This window comes from Patagioenas fasciata, chromosome 8, assembly GCF_037038585.1.
Source record: "Patagioenas fasciata isolate bPatFas1 chromosome 8, bPatFas1.hap1, whole genome shotgun sequence".
Lineage (NCBI taxonomy): Eukaryota > Metazoa > Chordata > Aves > Columbiformes > Columbidae > Patagioenas > Patagioenas fasciata.
This window is the reverse complement of record NC_092527.1, coordinates 34,245,214-34,261,815: the sequence shown is the minus strand read 5'-3', so window position 1 is coordinate 34,261,815 and position 16,602 is coordinate 34,245,214. Positions and strand designations below refer to the sequence as shown.

General features: G+C 38.9%; 1 protein-coding gene across 2 annotated transcripts in view; it reads left to right on the top strand.

Annotated features, from left to right (window-relative positions):
• The window catches only part of CCDC186 (coiled-coil domain containing 186), a 36,204-nt gene that overhangs the window by 1,280 nt on the left and 18,322 nt on the right, over window positions 1–16,602 (top strand). For both annotated transcript variants that reach the window (XM_065843335.2, XM_071812169.1), the window contains 2 exons: window positions 12,797–13,487; window positions 15,689–15,815. In XM_065843335.2, the coding sequence (XP_065699407.1) occupies window positions 12,811–13,487; window positions 15,689–15,815 (804 nt within the window). In that variant the 5' untranslated portion in view covers window positions 12,797–12,810. The remainder of the gene's footprint in view (window positions 1–12,796; window positions 13,488–15,688; window positions 15,816–16,602) is intronic.

The following is a 16,602-nucleotide window of genomic DNA, read 5'->3' as shown; positions in this document are numbered from 1 at the left end:
AAGTATGAGAAGCTGAAATTCTGAATATGTTTCAAGAGACTGTAAATTTGAAATGTCATCAATTTTGTGAAAAACAGTAGACTTGTTCTGTATTGCTGTTGAGTCATCTTCTTTTTCAGAAATTCTTCAATCACCATTTCTTGGCTTAAAACCAATATTTTCAGTTGTTTTAAAAGACTTGGCTTGGAGTTGTTGAGAGATATTTGTTAGTATTGTGAGGTTCATTATTTCAAAGTATTGAGAAAAGGACTGAAGAACCAAATATACAGAATGATTTCTTTGGTATTAATTAGCAAGCATGTTGCTTATCACTATCCAAGGCTGCTGTTGAATTTCCTGAAGCTGGCTTTTTAAAGAACTATGGAAAAAAGCAAGTGCTGGTCTGGATTTAATATTTTTATTATGCAGGACAAATATGTTAAATTAGTAACCTACAGCTTCTGTTAACATGTGGGCTCCAGTACTTGACAATATCCTTTACGTAGTTCTGGGCTGGCTTGTTCTAAACTTATTTTCCTGTTGCAAAAAACAATATTGGGAAGCCTTACTGGTAACTCTTCAAGTCATAGACCAAGACCCTGATGCCTTAAATTGAGGGGAAAAAGAAATCTCATCAGAAACAGTGTCAGAAGAGACGAGTAAATAATGGAATACTGGTTGTTTTTTTAAAATATAATAATATTGTATATAGTACTACCTCTTATATTAATTAGCAACAGTCAATTTCCTATAGAACTTACAGTTGACTCATTCAGATCCTTAAAGGATTGAAACGTTTTGTTTGTTTGTTTCCAGGATACTGGAGAAACTCTGTAGGAAGGTCAGTTTTGAAAACGGTAGTGTGTTACCATCATCATGAGTGGTGGTTTTCAGTATGCAGTGGTCAGGCAGACAGTGGTGCTGCAGCTGGAATTTTACAACCATGTTGCACGTTCTGGAAACAATATTTGAAAGCATCTATTGATGGCAAACACGCTGGCATCTTCAGTGCCAAATATGCCAAGGCCCATATCTTACCAATACCATTATATTACAATTTTGCAAGAAGATCTCCCAGTGCACTACCTCTTATAGTGTGAACGAGAGTTATGACTCAGTTGTAGGTGGAAAAGACCTGTCATAGGTCTTGCCTGCTTTGTCCAGGTTGTGAACTCGATCATAAACTTGGTATCTCTCCTTCCCTTTAAACCTTCTTTGCACAGGTGCTGTTACCAGTGTCAGAATGTGAATGCAGACAGGGTTGTGGCAGTGACTGACTGCCTGGTACTGGCCTTGGCATGAGCAGAGTTGAAGGCATGATGCTGAAATCCTGAAAGGTTGCGGTAGCCGTGTAGCTGGTATTGCATCTGTTGCTCAAGGAGAGTCTGGTTTTCTTTACTTAGAAGAATAAGAGTTGTTCTGTGCTGAAGAAACTCTGCTAACAGAAGATCATGAGTCTGTGCATAAACCCTGAAGTATCCGAGTCGCATTTGAAGTTCACAGTAAAAGGATGCTGTTCCTTGAATATTGTTTTCCCCATGAGCTTCCAACCTTGGGACTAGTAAGACAAAAAATAACACTCTCAAGGTGTACCCTATGACTTGTATTGTGATGGGATCAAATCCAGTCCCACTTGTTAAACCTTAACGGGTAAAGTTTACTTTGGAGTTGTGCTGTACTTGGCTCCATATGTGGAGTTAATATGACCATAATATTAACCACTTTGCATGAGATGGTAGGAAAACTAGTGATGTCTTGAAGGGATTCATACCATATTGCTCAACTGTCTAGCTTGTGACATGAACAAAGAGAAGCAAAGATAAAGTTTGAGTAAACGGTGTCTTCTAAAGTACTTGACTCATGTTAAAAGAACTGATGGATATGCTGAGCTTTGCTCCATGGCACTGTATGCAATCTGTGTTTATATCAAGTCAGATTGAAAAGGAGAAAAATAATTGAGGTAAGCATTAAACTGCTAAAAGCAAGGAAATCCTGAGAGTATGTGTGTATGTGCATCATTCCACTCCCCTTCAGGCATCAAAGCAGGTCTTTGTGTGAGCTGAATCAGGGCGCTGGGTCAAGTTATGCCTGAGCTGGAGGACTCAGTGTTCCAGCTTCACCACGCATGCTGTGAGTCACAGTTGGCCTGTCTTGGGTTTTACAACAAACAACACAACTGTAAGCAAAAAACAAAACAAACAATCCCAAAGCAATCCAAAGCCAAGACCAAAGCAAAACAAAACCCCACAAAGTGATTTTGGAGTGTAATTGTATGTATAGCACGTAAGCTGTCCTACAGTTTCATCTCTTACCTGAGTGTCATAAGTTGGAAATTAAATCTAAATTGAATTGGAGTAGCAGTTGTGTGATTCTAATAGTTGTCTGGTTGTTAATGGTTACTTTAATGCCTCTGTCTTAGGATAATGTGTTCAAGGATAATAGAAAGTACTTATTATTCTATTGTGATTCATCTACAATTATGTTTCTAATAGGATATTTTGTAGCATGATATTTAAAGGAGAGGAATAGTCCTTTGTGGAACAAACTGTTCAGACAAATAAATTATGGCATTCCTAATAAAGGCTATGGCATTTGTGAAGCTTTTTTTGTGTGTAGCTTCTTTAAGTCTTCCTTTGCTTGCTGGTTGCTTCATATGTCTTGCCTTGTCAAGAAAACTCTAAAAATCATTATCATTCTCTTTGGTATTCTTCGGCCAATAAATCCCTGTTAACTCTTTGAAATAAATCTAGCATTACACTGGATTCTATTGCATCTCATATTAACACTTCAATTTGCAATTGAAGACTGGCTAAATCACTTGTACTCTGATTTTTTGTTGCCCAGGAACCTGCAAGAGGAAAGTGAGTCTGTAACTGGGCTGTTCCAATGGTGCTTATGTGCAGTGTTTGCTTTTGTTGGGTCTTCTGATGAACATCAGAGCTTCATCAAGTAAAGCCTTTTAACTGCTGAAACTTCAGTCATATATCACTTCATGTCATAGATGAGTGAGTTGAAATGTAAGGCAATATAAAAAATATCTCTTTACCAGAGCCTTTAGTCTATAATGCAATGATTGGTGAAAGAGCTAGCAAGTTATTGAAGTATAAATGATGAATGTGGTCTTGTTAAAGTTATGTATTTGTCTTTGTTTTGTGAGCTTTAGTAGGTGCCTACATGAAGAGAGGTGCTTGTGAGTTGGGATTCTGCTTGAGTGTAATGAACCACTTGTAAAAATGAAGCTGTGGATTGGGGTTTAATATTACGTGTGCTTAACATGAGCGAATCCAAAGTAGAGTTGTTTAAATGGTGAAGTACGTGTTAATTACGCATTTGCATGTATGCTGTAATGTCATATTACTTCTTTTTAAAATTAAAATTGCTGCTGAATCACAATTTCCAAGGGATGAATGTGAACCTGTTGTCTCAGGATAGATTTAGGACATTGCTGATCTTTATTCATATGATTTTTTTAAAAAATAATGTCAGAAAAAAGGCACATTTTGAAGCTCAGTTTTACTAAATTAAAAGTCAGTCCTCAGTTGTTTGAAAAGTAAATGTTAGTTTCCTTCCTAACAAAAAGTGATGAAGTTCCAGCAAGTTGTATATTTGCTGGAGAAGGGGAGTTTGTAGCGCTCAGTGCGTTTCAGGTCAAGACACAGAACAGTGTCAGACCTGTCATGGAAGCTCCATGTGTAGTTGAGTCCAGGAGAACTGTGCATGTCGGTAGGTATGTCTGGGTGTGTTGTTGAGAAATTCATTTTGTAGTTGGAGGGCTGGAGTAATGGCAAAGTGTACAACAACATGACCTGAAGTGTAAGTGTGAATCTTCAAAACAGCTGTAAAATGCATGTGATTTCCTCTTGGAAATTCACACGACTGCATTTTAATTTATTATTGGGTTATTCTGAAAAAAAATCAATGTTTTCTTTGACAGCTATAATTCTACGAGGCTAATGTTTTTCATTTTTTAAAAAAAGTTGCTCTTCTAGACCCCCAAATTGTAGATTTACCTATAAATTTGGATTTCTTTAGTAGCCTTTTTGTATGTGTGTGTGTTGGTTTTTAATTATTCCTATTTTTATTATTGGATCAGCTTTAAAAGGGTACACAATTAAGTTGATGGTGTATTTGCCTTTAAATATGACACGTATCAATGAACAGACCTCTTGGTGGAGACCTTTTAGAAAGATAGAGTAATGAAAACTGAGGAAACAGTTTTTAGTATCTGTTTAGATCAGCTACAGTTTCAGGTGCTTTGGTGCTCACTTTGCTGTCCCGAGAATTGCAGGTGAACAAACAGCAAAGTCATAATGAAAGCATTACATTGCTAACTGCTTTAACTGGGGTGTAGGATTTCCTGTTCATCTCACACCTGGGTTATACAGAGATAAAAACTGTAACTTTCTAAATATGCGAGCAAGCTGTATGTCCCCTTTCCTAAATTCAGCTTTGCCAAACACGGAATGATTCGTGTCTGCCTCTAACACCTCCAGTAGCAAAATGAAGTTATTCTTTCCTCCCTCACTCCCACAACATTGGGATCTGCTAGCAAAAAAAAAGTCTGTGTAATTGCATAAATCAAATGAGTGGGTTTTGGTTGAATTGGAGAAGAGGACATGGAGAAGGAGAGATGTTTGTAAAATAAGCTGGAATCTGATACCGAGAATAGTAACAAAGCACCTGGAATAGACAGCTGGTTATTTGAGTTATGTAGCGCTGCCCGAGTCTTCTGGCCTAGTACTGGGCAAAATTGCTTTCACTGGGTAGCTGAGGATGTTGAGAGTAAATTCTTGTTCTGGCCGTCTTCATAAGGAGCTTGCCAAAGGACATGCGTTGTCCCTTCTCCTGGGAGCTGTCAAGGCAGGCTGCACACTAAACCTGAATTGCATAGTAAATTAAGTTTAATTTAGTTTAGCATGACTTCAGAAACCAGAACCAATATGGAAGGTTAGTGAGTATTACAGAGGCTTTGAAGAGACTACTGCTTAAGGGTGTTCGCTTAGGTTTTTATGAAGGATTTTCGGTGGAGCTTATCTTGAGAAGGTGCCATATTGAAAAGCAAAATAAAGAATAACGGCAGCAATTTTGTGAGCTATCACAGTGCAGTTGGAGAAAGAACCATGAAATAAGGATCTCAAATTACAGTGCAAAGAGAATTGCTCTGAAGCAATTTGAAGGGGCTTATTTTCTAGGTAGGTCTTTTCCTGTAAGCATGTGGACTTTGTTTTGAGATACTCAGTGTTTCCTTAGCAAGTTTATGGCACAGACCGCAGTGGTGACGCAAATGCATGAGTCAAGGTGACATCCATATAAGAGTGGTGGGGACTAGTGTGAATTGGGGTGCTTGTGTTGGTGTCACCAGATTTTTGTGTCACTTGGCTGCTTGCCTGGCCTGGTCACGGCACTTAGGACCATCTGCCCATGAACCATGGAGTGCTCATCGCTCTGCTGCCTGTCCCCACCTACTCTCTGAAATGTATCGTGTCTGTATTGCAGCTGCGGCTCATTTTGAGACTTTATTACTTGAAGGAAATTTGAGTACTCTGCTGTGACAGATATACAATGGAAGGGGAAAGAGGATGGCTTTGTAAATTGACATTGTACTTTGATTTAAAAATGAGCTTGTTTCATATCCTAGAAAACCTGTCTAGATGCTTTTTACATATCCAGAGGTGAAGAGCATATGTGATCTTTGCTAATGATGAGAATTGTGTTTTCACTGTTTCATGGGTTGTTGTGTACATCTGTTTGGAGAGGAGACGATTGCCTCTTCATTAGTGTCAGGAGCACAGCTATGAGAGAAAAACATCCACCTAAAGATGATGCAAAACCCTTTTCTTGTTGAAAAGAACTGTCAGAATGCTACTGGCAATTATATTGTATAATGCATGGTTGAATGTCTGGTGAACTGCATTTATTGTGTTAAGTTCTTGTTGTTAGTCTCCTTTCAGAAGATTTTTGTGCCTCAGAGTCATTCACCTCAATGCTCTTCACTTCCTTTCAAAATCCCCCCTGATTTGAATGTGATTTTGTACATGGACACACCTGTGAAGCATTAGTCCCTCCTTCCATTTTTTGCCCCTTTTTCTACAGTATGGTTAAGCTTTGTACCTTAAATACATTATTTCCTCTTGTAACAGTGATTTTCATGTCTTGAGACCTTGGCCGTCAGTCTATTTACTTACAGAACCACCCCAGGCACACACTTCTGACATTCTTTAGTCTGTTTACTTTAAAAGAGCTCCATTGTGATAGTTACTAGGTGACAAAGCACACACTTTCTTTTTTTCACTTATTGTTAGTGAATTCTTCTAGACAGCCACACCTCAGAAAATGCTTCCTATAGTTGTCATTTAGTATGTTTCTTTAGATGTAGTCTCAGGTGTATTTAGAAATTGGCTGAAGCAAAGTAATTTCCTCCTTCTCAACTATTTACAACATAAATATTGATAGTTTGGGTCAAGCTTTTTTATTAAATTAAATGCCAACGTTAATAGTGCATCTGCTTAGGAAAGTCCTTTGTAGTCAGGTATTTAAAAGAATCATGCTCGTGGTCCATTAGAAGATTGACAAGGCAGCCAGTTTGAAATGGCATAATATTGAATTAAAACTTAGCAGGTTCTTAGCGTGTGGCTGTAATCGCAGAATAGCAGGCTATGGTGGGAAGGGCTGTGTTCCTAATTAGATCTGTGCAGACAGAGGCAAATAGGGAATTGCTTTCATCACAAATTACCTTCTAGTGGCTGGGAATCAGCAATGCTGGAATGAGGGGGTAAGATTTTAGGCTGATGGGGTGGACAACCTGATGGGCAGCACAGGGGTGAGTGTCCCTGGAGCTTCTGTAACATGTGCATCTGTCCCTTTCAGCAGAGGGAAGGGAAGGCTTGACTGTTTCAGAAACTACTTTTCTCCGTGCTCGGTGAACGGACTCTCAAGTGAGACTTTAGTGTTAAAGAATGTATGAAAAGGAACAATTTTGATCTTTCTTCTTTATTTTTTCCCCTCCCTCTGTCTTCCATCTTTATCGCTGTGTTTTCTTTCACTTTATACTGGATAAGGGGCAGAAAGAGGGGAAAGAAAAGGGAAGGGGAGGGAGAAAAGGCTAAAATTTTGATGTTAAAATGATAGGTCTTAGCTGTCTGCTAATACAGAAAAGTACAGTGTTCTTAAATTTTCAGACAAAGTTTTCTTCCAGTGAAGCTGAAGAGCAGAGTTAATGTGGTGATTCACTGTAGGTATTGCCTGAAGTATTTTTTATTTGTGATATTGTTTCTGGAGTTGTACCTGTAAAAAGCTATCCATTGCTGGCTTGTATTGTGAGATCTGTGTCTAGCAGTATGCTTGGAAGAGCGATGTTAGAATAATTAAACTTACTTTGTTACTGCATGTGAAAATAAATTCTCATAACCTAATTTACCAGACTATGTACCAGTTGTGTTAAAATTAGAATTTGAATTGGGGGAGTTTTTAAAATTAGTGGCATGTGTCTTCTAGCTGCTAATTGGCTTTTTGTTTCTGCAGGTAATTGCTATGATTTTAGTCCAGGAACTAAATATTAATGTTTGATCATATGCTTTCTTATACAGTTATTTGATGTAGCTTAATCTTGGATTAATAAACAATCAAGTGAGTGTTCAAATATTAATCAATGTCTCCTGTGGGAATTATTTTTTTCATTTTGATGTACGAATTAAGTTTTAAACAAGTACCTAATTACCATAATTTTCATAGCAATGATGTAGTTCCATTATTAGAGTTTTTAATTCCAGAAATCCAACTAACATCATGTAGCATTTTGACATTATACAGGACCATGTATGAAGGTTCTTGATGTTCTCCCTAGATAATCAATACTTACGTTGTATCACATACTTCATTGAAGACCTTAAATTAATGATGGACACATTTGTTCTCCTTTTTTGTCATTTGATCAGCAGTTAATAGAGGATGTTTCTATCGTGGGAAAAAAAGTGAATGAAAAACTACTGTTTCCTTAGTCTTTGCTTTGCATTACATACCTGTGAGACATTTCTGCATTTAAAAGTCCTGGTATCTCGTATTGGCAGGTTCTCCACTCCCTGCTTTTAATTCCAGGCAGTTGTGCTGTCAGGAATTTAGCAGATAAGCACATCTCAATTACAATAGTATGAGAAATGTTTGCAACCCTTGCCAGTACTGACCTTTAGTGTTGTGTGTCCTGTGGCTGCAGTTTAACTACTTCTCCAACTACTAATAGAATATTTAAAATGGACATCGTATGCGCTGATGCAGATTTAAATGTTTTAAAACATTTTCTAAATGTTTTTGTGAATGCCATGAAATAATGAGGAAAATTGTGAATGTTCCTTTGCGTCTTTGAAGAACGCATCTGTGATGAGAAAAAGTGTCAGTGGCTGTTTAGAAGAAAAAAAAAAAGGTCAAGTTCTGTTTCTGGAGGGTATAACTTGTCTATATTCTGCTGTACATCTGCAGAGAGCTGTTTTGTTTGTGCAGACCGGACCCGTTATTGCTGCGAAGGAAACTCCACCGAGCTGCGTTCATGTTCCTCGTTCTTTGCTACTCGCATCACCAGGTTTCGGATTGATGAGTTTCCGCTTGCTTTGCTTTGTATTTCTGCACTGTGGGGAAGCACAGACCGCTGTCTCCTCCACTTTAGAACAAGGGCAGGAAGGTGTGTGAAAGTGTCAGGCTAATTGTGAGCTGTAGAAAGGACTGGTCAGACCAGTTGTGTGAGCGCTGGCAGTCCTGTCACAGCAGAGGAGAGTGTTCGGAGGTGACAGAAAGCATTCCGCATGCCACACTGGGTGTGTGGCAGCCTCACTAGATGGCTTGTTATTCAAGGTATGTGGGCAAGCTGGGCTGGGCTAATCTCAAGATGCTAATTCTGAGATGAGAAGTTCCTACCTTGGGCGTTTTAAGTGGACGTGGCAGCGATTACATCTGCCTGCGGCACAGGGAGCAGAAGGGTCATGGACTCTGAGGGCAAGACAAACATCACAAACACCACATGGAGGGGACTGAGGAGCAGGACACTCTTGTCACACTGTTCACATGATGATCAGCCCTGAGGAAGAAGCAGAGCAAATGGTTGGAGGTGCGAGCTCAGAAAAACAGCGTGAGAAGGTCGGCCAGTGCTCACCTGATTGTCTGATGCACAAGCAACGTATCATTACATAAAACAGCTCATCTGCTTCAGTCAGGATTTGCCTTTTTTAGTTGCTTTTGCTACCTTCTGATGGCATCATAAAAGACACTAAGCTATTCTGTTCTCTTACTGCAACATTTTGGACAGGAGTGATGCCATAACCTTAGAACTCCCCTGATTTTGGAAGAATCATTGTAAGGATGGGTAGGATAATAAAAGATGGATGTGAAACCTGGAAAGACATGGAGCTGCTATCAAATATGTATCTGATGTTCGAATATTATCTGAGAGTTGCTGTATTTGTGTGTTTGATGCGAAACACTGCAGTCTGTTTCACATAGCTACTGCTGGGATGGCAGTGTTGATCATTTTAAGCTACTTTCAAACAAAACTTTGCTTACAAAGAAGAAGCCCTTTCTTTAGTATCATTTTCTGCCTCTGGCCTTATAAAGGGGTATTTGCTATATTTGATTGCCTCAGGTAGGCACAACAAACTGGGTATTCAAGAGATATTTGGATATCATTATGAACTTCCATTGACGGTTGCTCCACTTGCTTTCTTTAGATATTTCTGATGTGAAAATAAGTTGTGATCCTATGACAAACAATTACATTTTATTTCTGTTTAAAATTTAGTAATTAGAACATGAAAGCTAGTACTATCCAGCAGCACTAGGGAAAAAGGAATCTGCTCAGGTCATGAAAAGTTTCAGATAGATGTGGGCAGATAAATCTGAAATCCAGTGTATTTGAATCGGAAAGGCTGTGAACATCCTTAATGTGGTAAATTGTATTCTGGGTACCACTGAAAATTAGAGTCAGTCTGCAGGGAACACTGAATCATCATAATTTACTTTTCATGCTTTAACAGATTTGTACGGTCACTATTCAGATTCCCCAAGCATTTGATACAAAACCTACGCTGTATGATTAAGTGTAAGGTATTATGGATGTGAAGTTGATAGCATTTTATTGCTCTGCAACTAATTGAGTTATGCAAATAATTGTATTTCTGCTTCCACATAGATTAATCTTTCTCTATAATACTAATTCACATTATTTATAGAAGGAACTAATGCAATAAGATGAAAACTTAGTGTCCTTCACAATGTGCCTTCTTAACAGGGGTGTATTTTTCACGAGGTCCTTTCATATCAAGAGAAATACCATCTGTTTTGCTGACTGGATGGGAGATTTTAGGTGTGTTAACCAAAATGGAAGTTAGCACCTCTGATTTTACCACTTTTCTTGTGGGAGTGGTGAACTGCAGCAGCTGGGCAGTCATGAGCATCTTTGAGGCCATAATACCTGAAACAACTGCACATCTCTTGGGTTTATAACACTTCGGGAAGTACTTCAGAAAAGGCTTAAAATGAGCCAGACTCTTTCTGATCATTCAGGAAAAAGTGTCAGCAAGAACTTAAACCAGAGTAACTGCTGTAGGAAAAGACTGTACCTCAGCTTTATGTTGATATGGTCTCTGTCTGCAGCTGAGTGTGTGGATTATGAACTACCCATGACAAGAGGGAACAGATACTAGAAGAAGAATTTTTCTTCCCTCTTAACTAACTAATTTGAAAATTATCATATGGTTATTGACTGTGTTAAATGCACCAGTCTCAAAACATTGGGGTTTTCTTAACAGCTTTTTAATTAAGTAGGAACTAGCGTGTTTTGCTACTATCACACTGAATCGTTTTTCTTGCAGTGAATGTGTGTTCTCTTTGCTTGCAGATTGAGATAATCAGTGGGGCTTGTTGCTTTTGTTCGTTTTATTTTAGAATAACAGTAGTACGTTGTGAACTTGCATTACTAGCAGAAGTTATCAAAAAGTAGATAGGTGCCAAAAGAGGAATTATTTTGGCTGCATAAACCAAGTGGATGGATTTGTTGATTCCAGTGTTGACCTAAGCATTAACCCTTTGAAGCAAAGGGGAATCAGGGTTTTGATTCATATCAGAGAATATCTGTTTGTAAAGTGGGGAGTCCTTGTAAAAGTTTCATATTGTGTATAAACTCTTGCATTCACTGTCTTTATTCTCATTTGTAGCTTTCCTTGCTGTTTTCTTTCCAGTTCCTATTTATTTGTACTTTAAGGGCTGTAGCATTGAGGGGTTTTGCTTTGAAAGGAAAAAGGAAAAGTGGTTTCCTTGTTACTTAAAAATGTATAATTGTCATTTGGAGATTTGTGAGTGTTGTCCTGTCATCACATGTTCCTTTTCACACCCTCAGCTTCATGCTCAGTTTTCCTTGTGCTTTCTTCTTGTTGATTACCTGGCAGTTGTAGCCCAGCTGTTGGTTTCTTATACTAGTGGTAGGTTTTTTGTTTGATGGTATTTCCAGGTAGAAACAGCTGGGCTGAGGCTGCTGCTTTTTTCTTTCCTTTTCTATTTTTTATGCCTAATAGTGAAAGGTGATAGTGGTAGCAATTAGCCACAGACCTAATGGGATTAATGCATCTCTCTGTTGTAACAAGGTAAACTCAGCACTAGGCCCTGGTTACAAGGCAGGGCTCAGAGGAGAGGAGCCAGGCGGCACAAAGGTTTTCTTCCCCGTGGAATCAAAGTGCAGGGCCTGGAGCACGGAGCTGAACAACTCGACTGTGTGAGAGAAAGCCAAACAAATGAGAAAGCAAGTTTGGAAACAAGCTTGGTGTTGCAAGATGGCAAGGTTACTGCTTCCTTTGAGATGGTTGTTGGAATAGTAGAGCTGAATTCATAAGTGAAAAATTTGCCTTCTGTTTGTAGATAGTCTAATTTATCAGGGGATAGGGTTGCATCTAAAAGTTGTGACTGCTGTGATGAATTCCTCCTAGTGCAAATGGTAGGATGAGGGCTTCTCATGCTCGCTAAAAATGCCAGCAGACTTTCCAGACACCTGACCATCTGGGACTCTTGAAAAAGAAGATACATCGTTATACCCAGCTTTTCCATGAGTGTTCTAGCTATTGGGATCTCAGTATGGTGTTCTGCCAGTAGGACACTTTCTACATAGCTTTTCAGCTCCTCAAATGTTTGCCCTGCAAGCTACTTTTTGAGAGAGCAAATCTGCCACAGACCATCTGTGCTCTTCCAGCAGGGGATATTGGTGCTTGAAAGCAGATGGGAGAAGAGAATCTCAGCCCCTTCCTCCCGTTAGGCTGCTGGGTGCAGATACATATCACTGGATGGGTGGTGAGTGAGGATGTGACAGTAAGGAAGGTGAATGTTCTGGCTGCGTGAGGGAGTCGCCCTATGTTGTATGAATGAATAGGTCAAGGCATATTACAGCTTTCAAATGGTGTGTAGGAAAATGAAAGCTGCAAGGCTCTAGATTTTTTTTTTTTATTGTTCTTTTATGTCGGGGTGTTTTTCCGAGGTGATAACTTGTATTTCTTGTGGATTTAAATATTAGAATTATTAATTCTAGAAAGCTCTGCTCTTTTAAAGTCTTGGCATTTATGTCCCACTGCTTCCCGTTTGCTATCCTTGATTTCTCACTCTCTTTTACAAAACCGTGTACTGGAGCATTTATGTAAAAGTTAGGCTGGAGGATCAAAAAAACTCTGCATAATGCTTATGTGTCTAAATATTTTTTCCCTCTGAATTTTACTTCTCAGTAGCCATTCTTTCCCCTCTCTGTTTCTTTTAATTTTGAATATACTATCTCATGTAATGTGAATTCTGTTTCTAGATTTCCAAAGGAAGATGATGGAGGGATATTTAACAGGAATGCAAAGCACATTGGAGCCAGTCAATCTGTTGGATGATGCCTCTTGCCAGTCCCCACATAATGAGAAGTCTGCTAAAACGTCTGGAGTGAAGGACTGCTCAAGCATCAGTTGTACTGGAGGTGATGGGGATATCTCGGGAAGGGAATTGAGGCTTTTGCCCTCAGAGCAGGATTCAACAGCGATTGGCATGAGCAGCAATGAGGCCCCGGCAGACAATGGGGAGCAGCAGCATGGAGGGTCGGGCTGCTGTGCCACTACCTGCTCTGAGAGAAAGGCAGAAGGCTCCACAAAACCCGAACCTTTATCTGGCAAAGAATTTGAACAAGATCCAAAAACAAATCAGACAGAACAGTCATTAATGGAAATATTACAGGAGCTAAGGGAAGAGTCTGACTTTGGGAAAAACTCTAGTGATAAAATTTACTCGGAAAGCCCTTACGACACAGACTGCACAAAGAAGCTTATTTCCACCATACATCAGACTTCCTCACAGGAGGATTTGCTAAAGGAAATAGAGTCTGAACTCTTATCTGCGGATTTTTCAAAGGAACGAAAATTCCCAAATGGTGTGAGGAAAGGTGAACATGCCTTGGCGGCCTTTGAAAAGTGTGTGCAAGATAAGTACCTGGAGCAAGAACAAACTATAAAAAAGTGAGTATTTGAGTTCGCTCATCACAAATGGAGGTGTGTACTGAACAATTTTGCTTGTGTGCTATGTGCAGCTGCATACAACATTTTGCTATGAAACAAGTAGTCTCTTGTGGGTTGTAGGGGCAGTTAATGAGCTTTTTAAAATCATGTTCTTTCAGTGAGGAATTATTTTTACTTGTGGTATGTACTTATAAATAAAACTGTGTGCTTAGATCTCTGAATTCTTGTGGAATTTGACAGGAACTGATGAGCCAACTGTTCAGCAGAATAGCCTGCCAAGGTCTAGAATTACTTAAATACTGTAAAAGTAATGGCATTATAAAAATAGTCCAGGATTCATTCAGTCTATATGTGTCTTTGGAGAAGTGAAGCTTTGTAATTACTTACTCCCACTATGTGCACTTAATTTGTGAGTTTGAAATTGCTTATTTATTTTTCAAGTAGTATTCAGTCTCCTGTCTTAATCTAGCCGAGTTGCTAATTAGTTGAGAGCTATTCTTTGATTTGGAAATGTCATATATAGATAAAACAAATGTCTTACCACATTTTATAAGAAGGCATTTGAAATGCATGGCTTATAAACTTTCCTGTAATAGGCTGGGCTTTATAGTTCTATTAGGCAGTAAATGGCATGAGTAATATTGTATTCATCAAAAACCAGTTTGTTGCTTGATTTCTGGATTCCCCACGTGCTGTTTCATATTCTGTTACCACTTTAGAAATGTTTTTTTGCTAACAAAATACACCCTGTAACTTCAAATTTGTTCCTGCTTGAAGAGCTGGAAATGAGTGTCCTACTTTTCATCAAAGGCACTCTGATGTGATGGTGTGGGAGAACATCAAAGGGAGGGAAACCAAGCAGAGAGATGCCCAAAAAGCAGAGCAGGGAAAGAATTCTCTTGCAGTTGACCTCTGACAGAAATAAAAAATGTGAGGAAAGTCAGTTGATGACAGGAAAGCTTTGGAATGCGTGGTTAGACATTCGGTAGCTACAGAGGAGGAGGAGGAGTGGGACTCTGAAGTGGTGGGTGCGTAGTTGGTTTTAAGTCCAGGAGATGGTAAGTTAACAGGTTATTTGGGTTTTACTTGTTTACAGTAAACTCAAATGCAGGTCAGTGTTTTTGGCCATGAACCAATTACTTTCTTAGAGACAAATGTTTATATACATCTATATTATGTATACAGACAGGGAAGTTTTCATATAAATGTGTCTTCGGTCTCTATTTTCTTTTGCCAGCTGCACCCCTTTGACTCCTGGGGACTCGCCTCAGGAGTATAAAACTGCTCTGGAACATTTTATGTTTGGTCCAAAGGGCATTGTGGATAGGGTTGATTTTTGTCCCTTAGTTTATGATCAGCAGAATTTCTTGTAACACATTGCTCTGGAAATAACCCCGTTTTCCCCTGTGATCAGATCTAAGATATAGAGGTGAACAACAGTTGTGTGAATTGAGAATTTGTCATCCTGGAATATTCATTAGTAGATCTTCAAACATTTAAATACATTTGAGACTCTGTTCAGTCAGTAATTCTGACAACGTAACTTCTGAGGTTTATGCGTAACTATTTTCTGTTGCAGTGCTGGAAAGTCAGACTAAATATGTTATTGTTGAGGTGTTGGCTTCAAACAACAGAGCTGCAAAGGAACAAACTGTTGCTAAAAATTTGAACTTTATAAGGAGTATGAGCAGGGATGCTATTCTAGTTACATACGTACTCCGGACTTAGAAAATCAGGGTTCCATTTCTGATCAGGTTGTGAACTTCAAGGGCCGCTCTGAGCAATCCATGAAATGAGAACAATACATTTATTTTCTGATGTTTGACTGACTGAGCTCTCTTACTGTCTTACAAGTAGCTTAAAATTGTTAACATTTACAGTTCTATGGTTATATATAGAGGAATTAAATATCTCCTATCATCATGGACAATCACAAAACCTAAATGCTGGAGACAAGCAATTTCCTCACAAGGAAGGTGCTGCTTGCTGGTTTGGAGTTAAGTTTCACATGCACAACGTACTTCTGTTTTGTTTTTGTAAAGCTTTTGTGGATTTCATTGGTGTTTCTGGCTATAACTCATGATAAAATTTGCAGATCAAAGTAGAAAAAACATGCAGCTCAAAATTTCAAACAAACAAACCCAGTACTGGTGTACCTTGCATTTAATTTTGTTTTTGTTTTTTCTTTTTTTTCTTTACAGATTGATTAAAGAAAATAAAAAGCATCAGGAACTGATTTTAGAAATTTGCTCAGAGAAGGACAACTTAAGAGATGAATTGAAAAAACGAACAGAAACAGAAAAGCAGCACCTCAACATTATTAAACAGGTACTGGTAGCAAAGCAGAAGCGCTGGTTAATGTCTCACCTGTGCACAATGTCACTATTACCACTGCTTAACAATCATTCTTGGTAGCATAGACGAGAAGGAAGAAGTGCCTGTCCTCATTATCCCAAGTTTTTCAAGAGGATTGATCTACTCTTCAATTCCAAGAAATATTGTTCATTGACTAAAAGCATTTAGTGTCTTTGGATAAACAGACTTTGTAGATTCACATCATTCAGGTGTTCTGTATCTGGAAGTCTCTCTTCAAGTCAAGAGGTTCCAGTTTTGTGGGTTGCCATGGTGGGTACATTATGGGTACCTTGGCTTCCTCCTGGAGACAGCGTAGGTTGAAGGCTTGTTAGACTTTTTTATGGAAAATGGCAAGTTCAGTCGTTTATCCTGGATGAATTATTTCTTGAATATAGACATAAAGGACATCTTATGTGAGTGTTTTATCATGCTCAATTTCTTAATTTCTCATCTTCATCTTCTGTTGTTAATTACCGCATCCACTAACAGAAGCAGATGGGGGTGTAGTTCCAGTTGTTAACAATGTGTGGAATGTGTATAAAGAGTAGAGAATATTAACTGTGGTCTTGCACGTTGTTTTGGTGCTATCATTTACTACATACGAACATTTCCCCAATGAACTGTTAGAACCATGAGAGGCCAGGGAGAGGAACACAGAGCACGTGTTGGTGTGGGCTGGTTTTAGTGTGGGAAGAAAAAGTGTCACATCAGGTGTCAGTGCTTGTCTGTTACAGACTTATCTGCCAGTGTTCCTGCAGTT